Source organism: Pleurodeles waltl, chromosome 6 (genome assembly GCF_031143425.1).
Source record: "Pleurodeles waltl isolate 20211129_DDA chromosome 6, aPleWal1.hap1.20221129, whole genome shotgun sequence".
In the NCBI taxonomy this organism is placed as follows: domain Eukaryota; kingdom Metazoa; phylum Chordata; class Amphibia; order Caudata; family Salamandridae; genus Pleurodeles; species Pleurodeles waltl.
This window is the reverse complement of record NC_090445.1, coordinates 1,135,615,210-1,135,637,313: the sequence shown is the minus strand read 5'-3', so window position 1 is coordinate 1,135,637,313 and position 22,104 is coordinate 1,135,615,210. Positions and strand designations below refer to the sequence as shown.

General features: G+C 43.8%; 1 protein-coding gene across 1 annotated transcript in view; it reads right to left on the bottom strand.

Moving 5' to 3' along the window:
* Positions 1-22,104, bottom strand: part of NFKB2 (nuclear factor kappa B subunit 2) — a 201,013-nt gene that overhangs the window by 98,694 nt on the left and 80,215 nt on the right. Inside the window, exons 2-3 of the mRNA XM_069240340.1 lie at positions 19,113-19,243; positions 5-77 (exon numbers count right to left, since the gene is read on the bottom strand). Coding sequence (XP_069096441.1) covers positions 5-77; positions 19,113-19,136 — 97 coding nt within the window. The 5' untranslated portion in view covers positions 19,137-19,243. The remainder of the gene's footprint in view (positions 1-4; positions 78-19,112; positions 19,244-22,104) is intronic.

Here is a 22,104-nt window from a genome sequence, read left to right as displayed (position 1 = left end):
TTACTAGTTTCCATGATGGGTTCTTTGATGTCCATCCCGGAGAATGTGAATCGGGGGTCCGTGTACACATCTAGATACTAAGCAAAATGAAGTGTAAGAGATAATTTTAATTTTCACCACCATTAGCAATACTAGAATTCTAGAAAACCTGCTGCGTGAACACCAGCTCCCTGGCCACAACTCAAAATGCTCAAGGAACCAAGCATGATTGCAACAAACAAAACGAACCATGTAAGATATGAGGCACAAAAAGAGCAACAAAGAAAACAACCGCACAATGAGGGGATGTGCAAGCTTAAGGTAGAGGAGTCCTACAGCAATTTGAGAAGACGACGAAAGAAGACTTAATCTAGCCTAGTGTGATCCTGATTAACACAAAGTATCTACCGTGATCACCACAGACACGATCAGACTGTCATCTAAACATCAGTGCATCGTCATGGTCTGGATACACCCATGTCAACGCCGCAAATTTCTGAAGTCAGTTACTGCACTAGACTCTTCTGGTTGGATTGGCTGGCAAATATAGACACCCACTACTGCTTCTGTGAAAAACCGACCTATGACAAATACTCACTATGCTGCCATCAACACTCTAAGTTCATTGCTTGCCCAACTCCCTCTTGCCAGGTGACATGCCTTTGCAAGAGTAAACAGGAAGCCCCTGCCCTACCAGTGAAAGCAGTTGGGAGGTCGGAGAAGAAGCATGTTGCTGCCATTCTCGAACCCACACTCTGCCCTATTATGTCAGCTTCAGGCCTCAGGTCTCCTAATTCCTTGTCCACCATACAAGCGAAGAGCAAGCACGCAAGAAGAGTAAGGGGTGATGGCAAACGAATAGTGAGCTGTGCCCTCAAGTATTTAAACCCTTGAGGCCCACAAAGTTGTAGTGAGGCCTTTTCTTAAGGTGCTGGGTTAGGCCAAGGTTACAGGGAGGCATCTAAGGTAGGTGCTTTAATTTTCTGCTGATGTCCTGGGGCTTGCATACCTCTGCATCCAACTGAATTGACCAACCACTCCCTTTGTACTCAAGACTCTCCAAATGGAGCTCGTGAAAACACTCCAGTCTTGATGTGGGAGGTGGTAGTGGAGAAGGACCTTGGATTCAAAATACAAAGATAACACACAATAAAATGTACTATCCAGACAGATTTAACCCTTAGAAATGTCACAGATGTATGTTCACACTACTGAAAAGAAGGGTAATGATGATCAGGAAAAGCAACTGTTCTAGCACACTCCGGCTACAAGGTAAGAGACAACATGTTTTATAGTGTTTATGAATTAAGCTGAAATATCCTTTAGCAATTATTGCTAAAGGTAATGGGTAATGAGAAGGGATCACAAAAACTTTTGAAATCTCTACAACCCACCAGGTCTCACTGGCTTCATTACGAGTTTCAATTCTCAGACAATGTTGCACACATTGCCCTAGATTCTACAGTCCAGTATCTCTGGGAGCTAGTTTATGATGCAAGCCAATACTGCAACACTCATGCCTAACACAGTAACCCTCCACCAAAAGATGTAAAAAGGAACCAGAACCACTGAAAATGTTGCCACAGAGACCAAGTCAAAGCAATGAAGTTACTGGGTGTCCACTGTACCGCACATACCAATACCTCCTCCTCTGGTGCTGGAGGTACTATGTACAGTTACAGTGAGTAATGCAGAGCAACGTTTGCTGGAAAACTGAAGAGGACCATTGCTTGGCACCCATTGGTGTACACACAATTTAGGAGCCTGCACCTCTGAAATAACCAGTCACTGTCAAATATCTCCACTGAGGGGAACTCAATGGACACAGCTAATGCAACTGAGAACAAGGACACTCTTTTAAAGGGTCACACACCCGATATTTTAACTGTCGCCGCTCAAGATCTGAGTGGCATTGCAGGAGTGTTGAAATGTTTAAGAGCTGTGCATGAACAGACGCACACAAAGAGAAACTCACCAAGGTTCTGAGGTGAAAGCAGGGGCACTAGAGTTTATCTCAGACATGGACACAGCAGAGTCAGGCCCCTAAAATTCACAAACTAGCTGAAGCGGCTTATCCTGTGCACTGCCGAGCAGGGGCCCGGATGCATGCTATCAGGCTTAAGGGTGGTGTACAGGAGTGATACTAAAGGTGCAATGCAGGCCGTAGGAACAACTCTCTGATATCTGTGGCATGTCCTCTATCCTCTCAGGATGAATATCTGTTATCGGTCCGACCACATAGCTGAAGATTTTTCCGATTTGTGTGCAGGCTCCCTTCACTAACTTGTACTCCATCAATTGGCCTCTTTTGTGGGCCACGGCTCCTTTTCTCCCATCTCATGGTAGTCCAGCTACTCTCCCCCCAAATAACAGGATGCCAGTTTTAAGCGGTCATCTTGTCCTGGGGTTAGTCCTATCACTTAAGAGGACTGCAGCAGAGCGGTCAGACAATGACCTGTCAAGTCTCTCAACTCGTACTGCACAGCTCTCCAAACAAGGCCAAACAAATACGAGGTACTCATGCCGGAGAACCAGACCGCTGGGAAACTAGATGCACTGTAAATGAGCCAGGGCTTATCTAAAAGGTCCACCTTCAAAATGTTAACTCCCTGGCCACTAACTCAGGGAGATACTTTGCTGGCATTTATCAGAAATTTCTATAATTGGCAAATGACTAGTGTGAAGTGTATTGGGAAGGCTGAAACCAGGTTCGCGTCCATTGTTAAGCTGCTGTCAAGGAGAACAGGATTTGACCTGCACTGCCATTCAACCTGGTGTGGGCAGATCTTGGTATGTCAATATGTACATGGGATTTTCACTCCCTTACCAAACTGATACAAAGTAAGACACTTCACCCAGAGCATGGACTCAAACAAACCTATCACACAAATCCAACAACATAACACACACTCAAAAGGAAAGAAACAAGCTCACGCTACAGGCAACTGAAAACATTTTACAGAGCCTGTTGGTAGAATGGTGTTGCAACAATGCAATTAAAAAAGATCTGCAACCATGCATATTTAATCATATGCCACTAATCATCAGATGCCATACAATGTGGTGAGGGGGCAGGATTTACCCTCTAATATGGGTGAGAGTACACTTGGATTAAACTTTTCCTCAACCAGCGGAGGTAACACTGTTATACTGTTCCTACTATGATAATAGGACTGTGTGTTAGGACAACAGAACTTTGAACTGTGGGAGACTGAGACTGACCACACAGTCAGAACTGTTGACACAATTCCTAGCTAGTTCACAGTGCCACACCTGAACTCCAAACCAACCCGGGGTGAAAGGCGATTGTGTCAGCCTGAACATGACACTCTTACTCCCCAAGGAAGTCGTGGAAACAGATGTTACCCTTTTGTTGTACTACTCATGCATGCCCAGACAAGACACAAAAGAGAAGCAAAATAATTTCTCAATACATCAGGCATAGAGCAAATGTGCTTCGGTAATTAGGGAGATGAAACAGAGCAAAGTAACCAGCAATATAAACATGGTAAAGAAATAAACAATCCAATCATGCTGAATGTGATTTTATATGTTCTGGAAGTTCCTACCTAACCTTAAGACTATACCCTAGAGTACAGCAGGTGTACCCTTCTGCCTGTTCTAAGAAATAAGCCCAAGCCCCATACCTCAAGATTGTGTCACGAGTCAGCCTTTGGGGTAGATGGCAGTCTTTTTGGGGGCTGGAAGGTTAGCACCAGCTGAACAGCATGTCAAACAGCATTTGTCTCAGGACAGTTGTGGCTGGAATGCCCTCGGCTCCTCCCAGGTCAGCGCATCACATATTATAAAACTCACACTGTACTGGAAGCGAAGTCTTAGTGTTTCGCTGTGTCTAGGTGTTAGAAGCTGTCGCCTGAAAGGGCAACACAAACTAGTATAGTGTGTACAGTGTTCTTGGCCTTGGACAGAAAGTACTGATTGCATGTAGTACAAAGGCTAACTAAACAAGCAGCATGTTCTTTATATTCCTATTTTTTTTTTTTTATTCCTAGAACATAAGCAAGCTGATAAAATGTAAAAAGTAATTGCTAATAAAAAAGCCTTACTAAAACAAATAAAATATGAAATATAGACAATGAAGTTAAATGAAACTAAAACTGGGGGAACCAAGAGATCCTCACAACAATATGGTAAACCAAACTTGTGGAGCATCTTTGGTGGCTCTGAAGATCTCAAGGCTGATTGAGGCAAAACTGACAGGGCAAGTCATAAATGTGAAAAGGCAGTCCTGAACAGAGAGTGTGGGGACCCTTGTAGATGTTCTTCAGATGAAAATGGGTTTCAGATGACTACTGGTGAGCTTGCCTTTGGAAAGCCACAGTCCCTTCCTGCACAAATTGTTGTAAAAGCATTTTATGGGTTTATTTCTTTGTGCATTATTAACAATGAGGAAAACGCAATTTTACACTTTATTTCACAGGCACAGACTGATGTAATATAAATGCTTTTGAAGCAAGACTTTTTATAGTATGCAAAAGTGAGTTTCCTTAGTACACATTAACCAGGGCACGTTTCTGTGCAAAACACCATCTTGACAAAGATGGAAATCATCCGTCACTTATTCTGTGATTCTCTCCTGCATATATCTTCTCCCCACAAGATCTGGAGCACACGTTCAAGCTGAAAAGTATTAGAATATTTCCACTGTTATTCTTGTCCTGTTCACAATGAACCTTCTATTGCTCGGAAGTAACTTCTTACCATGTTTTCTGTTTCTTCGCTGAGACCCATTCATTCACATAAAACAATATTAATGCATCTAGTTGTTTTTTTCAAACATCTTCAGAAGACATTAGCGTAAAGGGTGCTGAATAATAATTCATGTACTGGGTTAGTGCTTCAGTGTTAAGGTAATGTGACGTCTATTTTTTTTGTGCTCCGGTTTGCTGAAGAAATGATACACTCGCTCACATCACAATGAGTCTGCAAAAGTTATAATTTTCTATGCAATTATTGTGTACCACTGAGACTTAGAATATTATCTGATTTTTACATATTCTGAATAACTCTGCATTTGAGAGCCTTAATTGCATTGTACCGCTTATTAATTAATGTTGTAATAAAACCCTTTAACTTATCATTGATCTAAGCTGAGTTACTGATTTGGCTCACTGAATTTTAAATTATTAATTAACTGTATTTTGCTAAATTTTGGCGTTTTGGGAAGTGCTAAAATTCGTGGACACAGTGCCTCATAAAAATTAGGGTACACCGGTCTCTCATTCACGAACTGAGGGAAATCTGACAGAGGTAAATTTTGGGGTGTCTTAATTTTGGCGTACCTTTTTTGCTCCCACAATATCACACGCATGTATGACCAGCGGGAGCAATTGTTTAAAAGGATACGAGAATAAAGAGATAAAACCTTGCTTAGAAGAACATTTCAGAGTGCAGGACACAACTCAAATCCTCGCTTCTCAGGATAACCATGGTAAAGGCCTTCCTCAGGAGACAGCAAAGATCTCCTTTGATTAAAGTAATAACAAAAGAACGTAAAGACATCTAAATTGTAGACAGACTTGTGCACATCTGAAAGAGGGTTAGAAAAAACGTCTGTGGAGAAACTTCCTTGATTAATAAGAACAGAATTCAATTCAAATACTATGAGTTGCCCATCAAGCTATCTTACGCCTGTGAAAAACTGTTCAAGTTTAGAAAGAAGGCTACAATTGTTAGAGATCATAGACTGCTGTAAGTCACCAAATCAGCTGCAACTCATGTCACCCACCAGGTCACAGTTACTAGGAGTCACTTGTTCTAGAGAGCCATAGCCCAAAGCAGAGTAGGCCTTCAAAATGTCATTAACAATCTAATTTAGAAAAGTAAAACTAACATCCTTGGAACTTTTGTGGTGATCCGAGGCAGGGATAAATATAACAGTATTAATCCTGAACAAGAGAACCAGCCTAGTTCTACATGAAGAACAGCCTGTGAAAAAACATTGGTTCATCACAACGGACTTCACAAACTTCAAAACCTCACATTTGCCCTCCAGTAACCCAAGGTGGCCTCAGATTCACCTTCATATATTCGCCTACTCTGAATGTCAATGCTTAAAGGGTAATTAACTCACCGAGAATCTAAAAAACAAAAAAACCTGCTCATACACCTGAACATGAAGAAGCTTCTTGTAAAGATGAGCTTAAACCTGCCCAACCTCTTTGTTTTGATTTTTGCTCATTCTAGACAGGGCGCATACAGAAATATGTCCTGATTTAGGGCCACATTAACAAAATGGCAAAGATGTGTCCCCCACTCTGTTGGCAGAGTATGGTTGTGATTTTTTTGATGAATAGCCTCCTTCGAACCAGAAGGAATACTTCCAATGCTAGGAAAATTACACAGCACCACTAGATATTGACAGGAAGCCCCACACTTCAAGTTAATTCCCTTCTGTGAACAACAAGTCATGCATCTTGCTACAGCTAAGGCTGCTTGACGTGCATTCTGAGATGTGTATTCCCAAGGCCTTCTTAAGTCTACTCCTCCGTTGGATGTATTCTTCCATTCAGAAGTGACAGTTGTTAAGGACTGTGCAAGTGATGAAAAGCAGATACAACAGGAGCCCATTACTGGATTACAACACAGTAACAGTGGAGGGGGGGGGGGGGGGTTCTTATATAGGTCCTTGTGAATGAATTAGGGAGGATTTTGGGTGGTTTACTGAATTGCACAACATGAAGTAGTGGTATCAATAGCCCCAGAAGGGCCTGCACTGTATAGCTTAATGAAGCAAAAGCCCATTGAGCCAGTGTTCTGGAAGCGAATGATAAGAGGCATGCTGCATCTCAAATGGGTCAGTACTACAGTCAGCGCCTTCTTGAAGGCATCTATTGCTAAGCTGAAGGTAAAGAGGACCACTATTTGTGACAGCACATCTCTCCAGCCACAAACTATAGATGGTTCCTCTGCAGTTTACAATCTTGGAAATTAATAAAGAGATTTACAAACATTTAAAACATATCCACAGAGGGCATGGTATATGCCAGAATGGTACTTGGGCAAGTGAGCAAGGGTCCTTACACCTACACATGTCGAACAGAGTGGAGCAGAAACCTTGGTAAGAAATATGAGAACACTGGATTAAGGGGTAAAAGAGAGGAGAAGGAAGCAAAGGCATTACGACGTCTGAATGCCTGCCCACCACATATATTGTCCACAGGTGTGTAAAAAATATCTCCAAACATCAAGGTGTTGAGTAGCATAACTGTAACCGATGAAAATACCCAGAAATGTTGTGATTATTCATGGAGTGGATGCAAAGAGGACAGCAAGGGAGGAGAAGCATAATGCTGGAGATTTGCTTGTTTCAAGGTTATCCCAATTTTTTTAAGGTAAGCAAAATGAGATATGAATTGATTTTCCAATGATGAATTGGAAAGCAAATAAATAGCAGAACCCACTTCTCCTCATTCCATAGTCAACTTCATCACTAAAGACAGGATAGGATGAGGGGCCATCCTTCATCTTTTCACATTTCCAGCTAGGGTGTCCAATGTGGGAAAGTCCACCTTGAATACATAGCACTGTACTTATCCCTGCTCCTGCTGGCAAAAACACTATCAGCAAAATATACCATGGCAAGAGGTGGACACTTGGTATTGGTTTTTTTTAATTTTGGCCAAAGTTTTGGATTTCATTAACAGAGGTAAACTAAGGGTCATGCTGGACTCTTTGGGCACAGTCATGGGTTTATAAGCCAAATTCAAGCTATACATCCCACTAGAAATGCAATGGGGTGTGTAACAACGTAACATGTAGTGACTGGCTAAAAAGACAAAGATGTACCCTAGATAAGAAATTGCAAAGAGCACCTAGTTTTGCTCCAGTGGTGAATGTTGAGCATTCCATTGGAGGCGATGGCGTGCTCCTGGCTTCTAATGGCTGGTAGAGGCCCAGAACTCCAACATCCCAATGTGTGTCTTTCACAGCTGTTGCTGAGAACAAAGTTCTCACGGACCCAGAGGAGATTTTAACCCCCTCTGCAACTGTGAGGCCTTTGATTTACTAATTAGCACATTCTGCCCTTTAGGGGTAGAATGTTCTAAAAGCCTATTAGCCCGCCGCAGCTAGGATACACCAGCCATTAAAAGCTTGCTTCCTTGTTAAAGGCCCTCGCCTCAGGCCTAACACTGAAGCGGACTGGTATAGTCCACTACAGCGGGCTATAAGGTTAGTTTAGACAACACAGATATAGGCAAGCTGCTCTAAACCTTTTAATGTTAAACGTACAGCCTCTAACTTACTCTCTCTTCAAGATATGCTGACTACACAGAGAAATGAGATAGAGGAAAAGCTGTGGAATAGGGGGAAACAGCGAGTGCCTGGTGCCCCATGGTCCATAGTGTTACAGAAGCCCAGCAAGGGGAGTTGGGAATCTATAGCTCCTGTGTCTCTCTTAACTGTGCCAAATGAAGGAAAGCAGTCTCCTTTCTCATCTCCTGCTGTCCACATTTGACATTGCATCTAAAGCCGTGGGACAGTATTTGTCTAACAGACACTGGAAGAGCTGTGAACGAGTAGTTCAGAATCTTTGGAGCCACAGCAGATTCTCAACACTGTGCGCCTCCCAGGAGATTTTTTTTTTTTTTTTTTTTTTAAATTGGCTCACTCAGTCCATATGGGTTGGAACGTTCCAATAGCTTCATAGCTGCTTCAACAGTCTAAGCTGGTCATTAAAGTCCACTGCCCTGTTATATATAGCACCTTGCCTTCAGCTCGGGCCAGCAACACTGGCCCAGGCATTTTATTGTGTTATAGCCCACTGTGGCAAGCTAGGAGGGTATATTAGTACAACAGTATGTTCAGAGGTCCAGGGAATACACCAGAAGTGCTCCGGAAGGAGCAAAGAACACAGCATGAGGGTTCAAGCAACAATGCAGTACAGGATGTGAGGGGACAAGCAACAGGCAGAGAGGGACAGGAGGGGGGCACGCAACGGACGATACACGCAACAACGAGTGAGACATAAGGGTGGGAGTGGCCCAGCAACAAAACGGAGAGGGTGGGAGGACATGAGCAACAACATGGAGTGGAAAGGGCAAGCAAAAACATAGGGCAGGACAGGTGGGTTTATAGGGGCAAACAACAACATGGAGTGAGATAGGAGGGGGGGCAAGCAACTACACTGAGAGGGACAGGGTGGCAGGAGGCAAGCCACAACAGAGAGAGGGACAGGAAGGTTGAAACACATGAGGGAGATGGCCTGCCAACACATGCACTCTTACGAAGTGCTTAAAAAAAACAAAAAAAGTTGTTTAAAGCGCAAAGAGTGGAGGGGCCCAAGTATTTGGGCCTTGCTCAGGGGAGGGACAAACACACAAAAAGGAAGTGAAGCCGAAACACGCTAACTAAAGAGAAGCAAGGAAATGAGAGTGACGAAGTCAATAGATGGTAAACAATGGGCGATTCAAAGCTCACTCTAGCTAAAAAATAGTGTGCGACCTTAAACACAAAGTACTGAGTAGAATCAGAGGACAATGCTTACAATTATTAAAACAAGTATTATCTGGATGGAACACTGGTAGCTGGTCACCCAATCAGAATGCTCCCTTCACAGGTTATAGCTTTCGTTCAAGGCACGCAGAGGAAGCATTCTGCCAGTATCCAACGTCCCTCTGGTATGCCCTGGACATAAAGAATTCTGCGAGAGGAAGAGCTTTCTCTTTCCTGAAGGGGGTAGTAAAATGGGAACTGGAAAAAAAAAACATGTTTTTCATTTTGTTGTCTGGTTTTGGCTTCTCTCTCAGCAAAATCAAAGGGAGGAGCCCAGAGAGCTCTCTCGGCCTCTCTGGGCTTCTGCTGAAGAGGATGAGGGAGCACTGGAGAAGAATGGGACTATTTTTTTCCCACCTCTTCAGATCTGAGAAAGATCCTACTCCAACAGCGCTTCTAGCACTGAAGAATGTAAAAATGAATAAATCATTCATATTACATTGTAATGTTATCTTTTCATTGTTAACTCAAGAACTTTAGTTAGTGACTCTCTATATTCTAGGGGCAGCAAGTTCAAAGTTGTAGGTTTCTCTTGCCCACACAGTAGCAGCGTGCTGGGGAGTAGGTACCAAAAGTGCAGCAAATGCAGTGACTCAGAGCTTTAGGGTCTTAGGAGCCCACTGCACCTCAATTATAGTCGTACTTTACTATCTAAATGAAGAAGGGGCTTTTTTCCTTGCTTGCAATAGGGGCCCTGGCACCACTGCAACACCACTGGCACTGTGGTCCCATTCAGAGCTTTAACAGGATTAGAAACTGCTCTAAAAGAGGGTCCTGCTGGTACCTGTAATATGAATTAGTCAGCAGTCTACAGGGTAGACTGAAGAAGGCAATGGAAGCACCTGTTTGAGAGACTGGCATCATCTTTGGCAACGACGTTCTGGAGAACTCGCACCTTTATGACAAGCATTTTTTTCCGGAGGGTTTATTTGTGCTTAAAGAGATGAGAATGTTTTCCAAGTCAATCACATCAGTTTTGTTTCAAAGACTGGCTGAAACTTCATTGGGTGAAGGGAGTGCGTTTATGCGTATTAAGACCGAGATGCACTGGCAACGTCCACAGGTCCAGTCTTGGCAAGTTAATGAGATGGTTACATTTTCTATTTTTTTTTTTTTTTTAAACCAAGCAAATGCCATAATATTAAAATGGAAAAAAAGAAAACATAGGCTTTCAATAAAATGTTTACATTAAAAAAAAATACATTGCATATAATGTTAAAAGTATAGTATGGATTCTTCCTAGCAGGCATGTGTATTTAGAAGAGGGCTAGAAACCCTAGTTGGTTTTAATCACCAAACAATATGACTCTTATTGGTGCAAATAAATAATACTAGTGGCTCTGAATTACTATAACCTGAAGACATGGGTTAATCGCACAATTATGGCCTAAGGTGTTAAGGAGCTGAAGTCCCCTTTTCGTCTGTGATTGCGCACAATGATCAGGCTATATGCAGTCACCCAAAGCGCAGAACAGCCAATGGCCGAAACGGGCTGACATTGCCCCTTGCTGTATGCGGTTTTGGGTGGCAGCACAATGTGAATGTAAAATTAACAGCCCAATGGATAAATACGGATAACCAAAAGTTATTCTATGTACACACTTGTTTGCTTTATTAATACAATTGTTCCAGTATAAGAGGCTAGCAATACAATTAAACCTGTCTCCTGGCCAGATCTAAAAACAACAGCAGTACTAACGCATCACACTTTTGTAGTGAGCAGAATGACAATTTTACAATAGAAAATATATTCCCAAAAAGGCACTTTTGGCCGAAGTGCGCTTTACATGCAACACTACCCCTAATCTTAACTGCTAGTCACATGGTTGATCTCAGATGGGTTGAAGGTGGCGATCAACATGTTAGCTTTTGAACCGTCATCCTCAGATCACAAAAGTCTCTGCAGCGGAGGCATGGCCTGGCAGTCGACAGTATGCCGCACACTAAGTGAGCCCCAGAGAGCTCACATTATAAACCCTAACATCCAACCATCTCCTCACATTCAGTTGCAGGAGCGTCCCAGATTACCCTGGCCATCCGGTGAGTCTTGTGCCGTGAGGAGAGCGGCTGATCAGGGGCCACCGCTGTGATCGCGGGAAGTCAGTGGAAATGGCGCCATGCAGGCGGTGCAGCAGGGAAGGGCGCGGGGCCTTCCCGACGCCCGCGAGACTTGGACGGGCTCAAGCACAGGGGCAGCGATGCCGCAGGGGACAGACGTCGGCGACCAAGTGGGCTACCTGCTCTGAGGACCGTCGGAGCCTGCATGGTGATGCTAGTGCCGGCTGTGGGCGGCGCATGGAGTAGTGAAGACCACGCAGGCTGCCTGCTCGTGGAGCCTGGAGCTCGTGCCAGAATAATCGAGGAGGCGCGAGCCTATAAGAGGTGAGTGGGCAGCCCCAGTGAGGTGGTAGTGGCCAGGAACCACCCTAGGACCTGTGAGGCACCTGTGTTGCTTGGAGGCCCCGTCTAGGAAACTTGTGAGATAGAGGGGTGCTGTGGTGGTGGGCTGCTTGGGGTGTAGCGTGCCCCCCCACCCCAATCGGCTGGTGTAGTTTGCTTACCCCTCGCTCCTTCCAGGGACATGTAAGATGGCACCCTGAAATACCTGGCATACTGGAGGGCGTCCCCATGTGGGTTCCGGGCGACAACTGAGGAGGACAGATGCACCACTGGTGCTGGCCCGACCACTGGCCTGGCTGAGAACTTGAGGGGGGGCCAGGTGGCCCTGCACATCCTAAGTAACTTACAGAGCTGAATCAATCCTGGTGCGTTCTATGAGACACTGGCCTGCCCGCCTCTCTCCCCGCCTTGATATTGATGGGAAACCCAAAGGGATAGGTCTGATACAATAAAATGGACAAACAATCTGTGGCGACGGCAGGTGGGGAGACGAGGAGCAGGGGGTGTCTGAGCCCTCGCTAAGCGATATCATGGCGGCAATCCAGGACCTGAAAACCTCCTTGGAGCCCAAACTGGACGCGGTAACCATCAATGTTGACCTGCTGTGAGGCAATCTACAAAAGATGTCCGAGAAAGTCACGTCGGTGAAATCTCACATCAACCTGCTGCAATCCACATCCAAGACGTTGGAGGAACAGGTCCAGTGCCTCACACGACAACATGAGCTCATGGCCGTACAACTTGAAGACCAAGAGGGCAGGGCACGGAGAAACAATCCGAGTGGTGTGGGTGCCCCAGGGGGGAGGGGCCCAGTACAGATCTTTTTCTGGAAGATTTGATAGTTAATACCCTTCCCCCCACGCGTCTGTCGAAGTTCTCTGCATAGAGCGGGCGCATACGGCACCTGTGCCACTGCCGAAGCCAGGGCCGCCGAGGCTAATCATAGCGAGGACGTTCAATTATTGCGATCAAGACGCCGGTTTGTAAGCAGACAAAACACATGAAAATGCCACGATCAGATCTCTCCCGGATTTCAAGCTGCAGGTGCAGCGACAACATCGCAGCTCTGATGAGGTTAAGAAGATGCTGCGCTTCAAAGAAATGAAGTACATGATGCTCTTCCCGGCTCGTCTACAGGTGCTGGCGGAGGGTAAGTCCTGGTAGTTCAATACGCACTCAGAGGCCCGGGGCTGGGCTGAGGGCTGGCTCATCCCCGGGAAACAGCCTCTGAGAGATCCAAAAAAAGGGCAGCGCAGGAGAATGTGAGGAGAGCACGCAGGAGGAACTTCCTACAAAGTCTGCAACAGAACTCGTTACGACCGAGAACTGTCCCTGGTCCCCAAAATGAGTAACAGCTCTGACCATGGGCTAACACCATTGGCGAGAGAGGGAGGTGGAGATGTGGCCGGGGTGAGACAGGATGCCGGCCCAACGGCGCTTCAACACCACCAGACACACACAGGATGGGAAAAGCCACTGTGTCGTTCACACAGGAGATGTCAACTTACATCCATAACAACTTCAATAGTATACCTCAACACAACTCTGAAAGGTCATGACATGGAATGTCAGTGGCCTTGGTAACAAGATCAAGTGCACCATAGTCCTACAGTACATCTGTAGGCACTCGCCAGACTGTCCTGCTGCAGGAAACCCATCCAAAGGGCAATAGACACAGGGCGTTAGACCAAATGGGATACTCCCTTCTAGTTCATTCTGATTATACAACCAATTCCAGGGGTGCAGGAATCTTAGTTAAGACATCTGTCTGCAATACTGTGGGTACAACATGGACAGACTCACTGGGTAGATTTGTTGTGCAGACAGGTACCTGGGAGAGTTGAACGATCAACTGTGTTCCACATATGTGGTCTCAAAGCTTCACACAGACACATTCCAGGCGCTTGCTGAGGTTTTGCGTGTGTTTCCTATAGAAACACTGGTATTAGGTGGGGATATGATGCACGGGATCCGAAAATAGACAGGACCCACTCAAGACGTACATAGAAGCAATGGGCTTAGTAAACTTGTGGCACAAACATAACCCGATGGGCAAGCAGTACACATACTTTTCCAATGCACACAATAGCTACTCCCGACTGGACTACATATTTATTCAGTATACACAAGAGGGGCAGTTCTGTGGGGCTGAGCACTAGGGGTGGGGCATAACGGATGATTCCCCAGTGGTATGGATTGAACACAATGGAGGGTTGGAGACAAGCTTCTGCTACATAACAGGGTCATGGACTTTATCACCTTGACTTGTGAGAAGAGCTTTGACTGTATTTTGGTTATAAGTACTACTGCTTTTGACTTTATTAAGTATAACAGAAGGTACAAATTAATATAATATGAGCATATATACACCTCTTTAAGATGGTTCTATTATGGGAACTAGTAATACAATATTTAAATCAGGGCAGCATTGCCAATTTAAGGGCTCTGTTTGTTTAGCATTATTTGATAGCACATACACTGTGAACTAAGTATATGTCCACGTCTACTACATGATGGGACTTTTCAAACTTAAAATATCTTTAACAATTAACCTGGCCTTAGGTTAACTATTAGCTGTCACAAAAATATTATTAAGAACCATCACAGCTTGGATGAACTCACAGTCGGTAATTACAGACAAAACCTTAAGATACATTCATGAAAATGGTTCAGTATAGAATCATAACCTGGATTTACATAGAGGGTTATGTTCTATCACTACATAATTTTAGTTTTGCCTTCATTGTCTTTTTGGCCCAAGTGATAAAATTCTTATTTTGTTTTTGTAGACTAGCAAAAGAATAGCCATTATAACCTTGACTTTCCTCATTTAATAGAGGAACAATCTTTTTTTGCCACTAGATGGCAGCATAGGCTAACCTCCTGCACAATATGTACAGCGGTCATTATCATCTATAAAGAGGAGGTAGGCAGAAGGCTCTAATGGATTCAAGGTGCTGCTGAACTACCAGCCAAGTAAGTAGATGGAATCAACAGGATTGTTGCAATTTTTAGCTGGCAGAGACTCATTTATCTGACTTCATTATATTTTGTTTACTTTCTTCCCAAAACTAGAGCATTTAACCTGATTAAAATTAGGGCTGCAGATCCCTAACTTTAACATAGGACCATGCCAACATGTTTTAAAAACGACTTTAAACAATTGGCTCATTTTCATGGAACGATCTAAGACCTTCCTGAAGCCATTAGGTAACTATAAACCTATTTTCAGGTTTATTTTCAAACCCTATACAGTAGCCTCGACCTTGGAAACAATAAGACAATTAATGATATATATATATAATTTTTCTCTAGATGCAAGAGAAGAAAAGTGGCATTTTTAACAACACACCAGGGCTAAATGGAAGGCAAACTGGTATAGTTTTAGTTTTATTGTTAACAGGACTAGGATGTGCCTGAGTAAAATCAAATAGGGGTGAGTAGGTCTTCAAATTGGTTTATTTTCTAAATTAATTAGGTAAATTTTGTTTCTATCACTTAAGAGGTCAACTATCACATAATGAAGTAGTGACCTCATGTTAAATATGGATTTGATAATATAATCATACAATATGTTGCACTGTTGAATAGATGCTGATCAGATGGAGGGCAAAGTACTGATGCATGCTGTCTGTATTGTATTATAGGTGCTTACTATTTCAATATTCTGTCCTGATGATGGCCCGCCTCAATTAATTTATTTGATTGGGGTCAAAACGTCGACATTGTATTAGAAAATGAGGGTTGGCTTTTGAAAAACTCAGCAAGCTCACAGTACCTATGGTTATAGATGCTTATTTGAGACCTCATGCTTTTAAACAAAGTTTGGTTTTAGTTTTCACGTAAATAGCACTGCAATACTTAAACTAACACATAATTCACTCACACTGCTCCATTATACAGGAGCACCTCGATTACTTTACTTTAAATTGTGGAATTTAAGTTTCTAATAAATGTGATATATTACTAACAAACTTCATCGGTACAGAAAGTTCTTTATGGTACAACCACTGTTGTGGCGGTTAATTCATATCCATCCCCCCCCCACCGGAGGGACCAAAACATTTTTCTGTTACAGGATAAATTTAGCAGCACTGAGTTGGGAAATTACAGTAGTAATAAGAACTTGCTTTCAAATAGCGTTTCACAGTGCTGTTTTGTCAGTATTGTATATTACTTGAGCAATTTGAAATAGGAAGAATCTGGCAATGCGCTCTGGGTTCATGGTTGGCAAATACCTACACATCACATAAAAACAGGAATCTATGTTTCAACTTGCCATTTGTAAATGCTTTTGCATAGGACCCCATGGGCTCTGACCCAATGTCCAAGCACTCCGCTGCACACCAGCTTGGTTTATGAATTGCAATACCCATACGTACATAATAACGAAATTAATATTTTTTACTAATTAAAAGTATAATCCATTCATGAAAACGTCACCCTGTTCGCAAAACATTTTTATCTAATTGGTATAGTCGGAATTTGAGGAATAAACTGAATATATTCATCTTTTAATTACATTATACATTTTAGCATGTATTATGGTGATTCAGGTGGGCACTTTCGATTCCAAAAGGGGCATTTCCATAGGACCAACAGACTGAAGAAAGAGTAAACCCCGAACCAGTTGCTAAATATGGTTTGGAGAATAAAAGGGGTACACTCTCCACTGAAATAAGGGAGCACATGAAGATATGTACCTTATCTACATATTTATGTAGTTGACCATAGCAGAAACCTGCAGTTACTATACATCAAACTACATAGCCAACATCAAAGCATAAGACATGAATACAAGGAAAAAAGCTACAAGGTTTAAATAAATATGCAGAGAATATCTAAGGTCCGAAGAAAAATAGCGGTTTAAACAAATCATTAGCAGCACCTCGGATGCGACTGAAATGTCTTTGGAACAAAAGGACTTTGAGCCCTTTTTCGAAGGTTGCTAGACCAGAGGTGGTGCAAAGATATGGAGGTAGTTGAATTTCAGATTTTTGTGGTGCAGCCCCAATATGATTACTTTATATATCATTCTTTTTTAGCCTGGGACACTCAAGAAAAACAAATGTAACGTTCCTAGAGCCACATTGGCCAGCAGAGATTTTCAGTTTTTCTGTTAAGTGAGAGGAAGTAGAGGTGAGTGATGCAGGCCATGTTATACTTTGCTCGCACTTCTATGGAGAGTCACTGAAGTGATGTTACGTTTGGTGTGATGTGGTCGAGTTTCTTGCAACCCGAGACGAGCAGCTTTGCTCTGAGTTGGGCCAAGGTGGCTTTTAAGAAAGAAAGAATAGTCTGGAAAGTACAAACGCCAGAACTACCGACTTTAGTGGTTGGTCAAGAATTAATTATCTATCTGGTGCAGTAGTTTGAACGGTTTGTGTGCACTAACGGTCATGGCAGGAATAGGTTTTTGTAAATGAATCTTGATGAGTTCAGCACCGTTTTCTGTGCTGGGAATAAAGTAGGAAAGAGGGTGCGGGGTCTCGGGAGGTGTGGCCGTTAAACATTATCTGTCGTGAATGATCTAAACTCATAACTCTGTCACTTGGCTCTCGTTTACTCGGGAGGAAAATTCCGATCCCTCTGTAAACAGGAATTTGCAGCAGGATCAATATTCCGAGTTATGTTGTGAACATCACACTTTCACAATTTCCTCCCGACAAATGTCAGCAACTCAAATCTACAGAAATGTATCCGGGAGAATTAGCCACCAAAAAAACCAAGCAGGTGAAATACAGGGTATTTATGTCTGGTTTGAACAGGGAAGACTCTAATTAGGGGGGGGGGGGGGGGGGGGAGTTCTACAGCCGGTAAATACCTCACCACGAAGTAATGGTATTTAACCATTGTAGTGAATTCCACCCTTGTTCAAACAAATTCATATTCATGACTTTAATAGCGTCTACAATATTGCAGCAAGCAAGAAAATGAGATGACCAATTGTCCTTCCTGCGGTTAGTAATATCGATATATGCGTTTCCTATAAAACATGCAACTCTATGCGTGGATATTTGTATAGTACAACGCTCAATACTAAACAACGAACAAAAAGGATAATTATGTGGGTAGAAACAGAATTTTAAATGACGACTATGGGGATCAGGAAAGGGTATAGGAGGTTACCTAAGGTGGGCAAAGGGGGTGGAGTTAGAGGCAAAGTGGAGTCGGGAGGGGGGGGGGCGCTTTCCGCCAGGAGGGCTTACTATCACTACCATCTTCTGAGAGCCATTTGCTTTGCTGGGTCAATTGCGTCAATTGCATGGTTACCTTTTTGGTGGGTGGACTGGGGAAAAGGTGATGTGCCAGTATGTTAACACATATGTAAGGGCATGGATGTGCATATTGTCACGGCACTGTGAAGTAAAAACTAGTAGGGACTGAGATCAAACAAGATAGAACAAACAGAAGATGATGGGAGGAATGCTTGCAATATGTTTAACCACAGGTAATCGCTCGGGGTAGCATTTCACTCCATCGTTCTTTTGTCCACCCTGTCAACTCAGTTTGGACCCAGACTTATGCATTTCAGCTTTGGCCCTGTTCTATAAGGTACAGTTCAGCCCAAGCAGCTAGGCCCTCCCTGAATCGAAGCACAAACACCACAAGCTCGGTTTCGCCCTTACTGTGGGACGTCAGTCTGGTATTGCGTAGTTCTAGTGGCACAGCGAGCACGGGACCCACGTCTGGGCATAGCCTTGCCACTTAGTACAGTGAATCGTACCTAGTGCGATTGCCGGTGGTTAGGCTTATTGCACGCATTCCTCCAATCACATTTTGTTTTTGTCAAACAAGATTGACTCAAGATTCGAAAACTAAGGCAAAGTAGTTGACAAAATAGAAACCCAACAAGTCAGAACTTTAAAGATATGGTAAGTCAAGTGGTCCACAAGTGCCCACAAGTTATTTTTGATGGCCAGGCGAACACACAGACTATGTCCACTCTTATTAGGCCTCGCCTCTAAATACATGGGGTACGTCCTTTTATTATCCTTCTTAGGCCAAGTCGCCAATACACTTTTTTTTGCAATTGTCACAGACCCCCTTTTTCTCGTCATAATAAAGCAGTGGTCACACTGAAAACCAAGCAAGACTTATAGGAAGCTGCTGGTTTGGACTAACACGCACTAGAGTTGGAAACAATCTGGTCACTGTGAGCTGAAGCCAAAACAAACTAAAGACAAATAAAAGTATAATGATAAATGAAAGCTTACTTCTGGTTCGTACTGGCAATCCATTTCCAGAGAGTAACCTGAAGAGGTAGATTAAATCCCCAGTCTTCAAATCCCCAGTTTGACGTCAGGGCAGCAGGCAGGCTAGACAGAATACAAACAAGGACCGCCTCCTGGGAAGAAGAAAAGGCTCAGTTGTGACAGATATCCAGATCCATCCCTTCGTTTCCAAAACACCTCTGCAGCTGTCGGGCATGCAGCACCCCCTCTGTGTTAGTCTGCGAGGTAACTGCAGACTGACAGCCTCGGTCGGACTCTGGGCAGCGCTCGGGGGAATCCCCGAGCTAACGCAGGTTTCCCTCAAGGAAAAACACCCTGTATACTTCTGAGAAGAAACAGCGAGTCCGAAATCCCACCAACAGCCACGAAGGGAGGCGCAGCCATTCGCAGGAAAGTTGGAGGAGCTGTGGAAAGTCCCTAAAATACCAGCTGTGAGCTGGAACTGACGTCAGACTCATGTGACCTCCCTTGGCCAACCAATGCGTCAGTCAGAGAGGGGAGAACAGTGCGTGCGAGATGTGGGTGTGTGGCTGCAGGAAAAGAAAGGGCAGTGCGCTGTGTGAACTCACTTACACTCCAGGGGTAGTGTGTTCCTTCGGTTGGTTGCATTGGCCACACGTGCATCAAAAGAAGGCGAAGGGGGGGGGGGGGGGAGGGGGCAAGAAACAGTAAAGTGGAGGTAAAGAACGAAGGCAAACATGATGGACAGAGCAATAAAACAAAACTAGAAGAACGGATCACATAAAATTCAGCGGAAGTAATGAAACAAGGAGCAAATGAGGCGCAGAGTCCCAACCTCATGCTTTGGTAACAACTATATATTCTTCAGTGTTGAAGCTTAACAAGTAATCTTTAAAAGTAAAAGGTTTGCTATAAAATGGCACATTGTAATTAAGAAGCTAGTAAATAAGCATTTGATTACTGTATGGATGTAACAACTGCGCTTAGATCCAATAAATAAAGATAGTCTGCAAACAAGATGTTGTCCGAATTAGATATTTTCGCAGTCTGAAACAGAAATTATCTGAACGGCAGCATTGCACGTGCGCCTCCACAGGTCGGAGCGCCCCATTGCATCATGCCTTTCTTGCAGCGTGAGAAACTGCAAAATAGAAGGGCAGGTAGGTGCCTAATATACCTCGAATCTCTCCTCAGTGGCTCTAGGTGGGTCTCTCGCTTTGGATTTTCGCTGCAACTACAGTATCCCCACATACCTCTTCCTACAGACCGGCATCAAGACGATAAATGAAAGAAGTGACATGGTTTAGCCGTAAATCGCACAGCAGTGAGGTAAAGTATCTTGAGTCTACATGCCAACATTTTAGAAGAGAAAGGTGGGCATGGACGTCAATTCACCAAAATGCCAGTGGAACCGTAAGAGACACCATATGCCCACTGAGCTTTATTTTCACTCACACAGACATGTTAATACATATACACATACTCTCACATAAACACGCTCTCACCGCAAGCACACACTCAACCTGCATTTAAAAGCATTTTTTACTTACCTCAGCAGCCAGCGAAAGTATTATTGCAGCTAGTTGTACCCCATTTTTATTACACTGATAGTGAATAATAATGTATTATTCACTATTAGTGTAATAAATTGACAGACAGAAAGAAAGGAGAGTGCCGCCCTAGCAGACGTTCATAAGAAGGAGCTGCTGCTGTGTTCGAGGCACTGATTTTGCCATCTCTTACGCCAGGGGTCGCAAGGGGTAAGAATGGGGTCACAGCTGCGACCCCTAAATTACGTTCATGAACGTGGGAGATTTGAAAAAAAAATAATCAGGAGAATGTTTTACTCCTATTGAGTTCTATTTAAACAGAGGCAATTTCAGGCAGATGTCTGCCAAAGGTTCGCCATTTTAGGTCTAAAATCGTGAGTTTTCCCCCTAAATAGGGTCTACTGGCATGTATGCTAGAGTTTTCCGAGGGATTGAGGCCTTGCTTAAAGTTTGACGTTGAGAGCATACCACAATAAATTAGCGTTGTTCCAAAATCAGCTGACAGCGGCACGTTGGGTTACCACCACTGATTTATTATTTCCAGGATCTTCATAAGAGACATGCTAGGTCTGGGTAGGAAAATGTAACAAGCACTGGCAAACCCAATATGTATTGCCTATGGAATAGCTATTGGCTGTGTTAATTTCTTTTAGTCACGTACAGCAGCACCGCTGCTGTACAGCATAGATGCAAGTTTAAAAAAACAAAAATATGCATCATGAAGCGATCAGTGTTAACCTCAAGAGGCCACGATCCATCTTCTTAGTGTGGAATTATTTTCTGCAGCCACAAAAAAAGTTTAACTATCCTACGTCCAAGCTGAAGTCTGGTGTTTTGGCTACAAATGAAGACAGCACCAAAAAGGTCATGCAGAGAAGGGAGCGCAGGGCCATTTGCATCCTTGTAGCAGCTTTACACCAATTGGTGTACCTTTTGGTTTATTTATTTTTTCTTGTGGGACAGGGAGGCGGCAAGCAACCAAGAGGGAGGGTGTGGACAGGGCAAGCAACAACAGGGAAGGGGCAGAAAGGACAAACGACAATACAGGAGAAGTGTGGGAGCAGGGCAACAATGCAGGAGGGCAAGGGACAAAGGGGTACAAGCAAAAGGAGGAAAAAAAGTATCTCTGAAAGTGGCGAGCAGTGTAAGGACACTTGTCAAGGAATGCAGTACGTGGGCCATGCCACAGGGTAAGGACGAAAAAAACAGAGGAAAGGTTGGAGGTGGATAGAGATAAAGGGAAGTTAGGGTGACTTGAGGGCTCGGTGTGGGTGACTTGATGGTTTGGGGGTGGGTAGAGGTAAATGGAGGTGAGGGTTACTTGAGGGTTTGGGGGTTAGTAGAGGTAAAGTGGGGTGAGGGTGGCTTAAGAGTTTCTGGGTGAATAGACGTAAAGGGAGGTAAGGGTAAAGGGGTGGGTAGCGGTAAAGGGAGGTGAGGGTGGCTTGAGGGGTCAGGGGTTT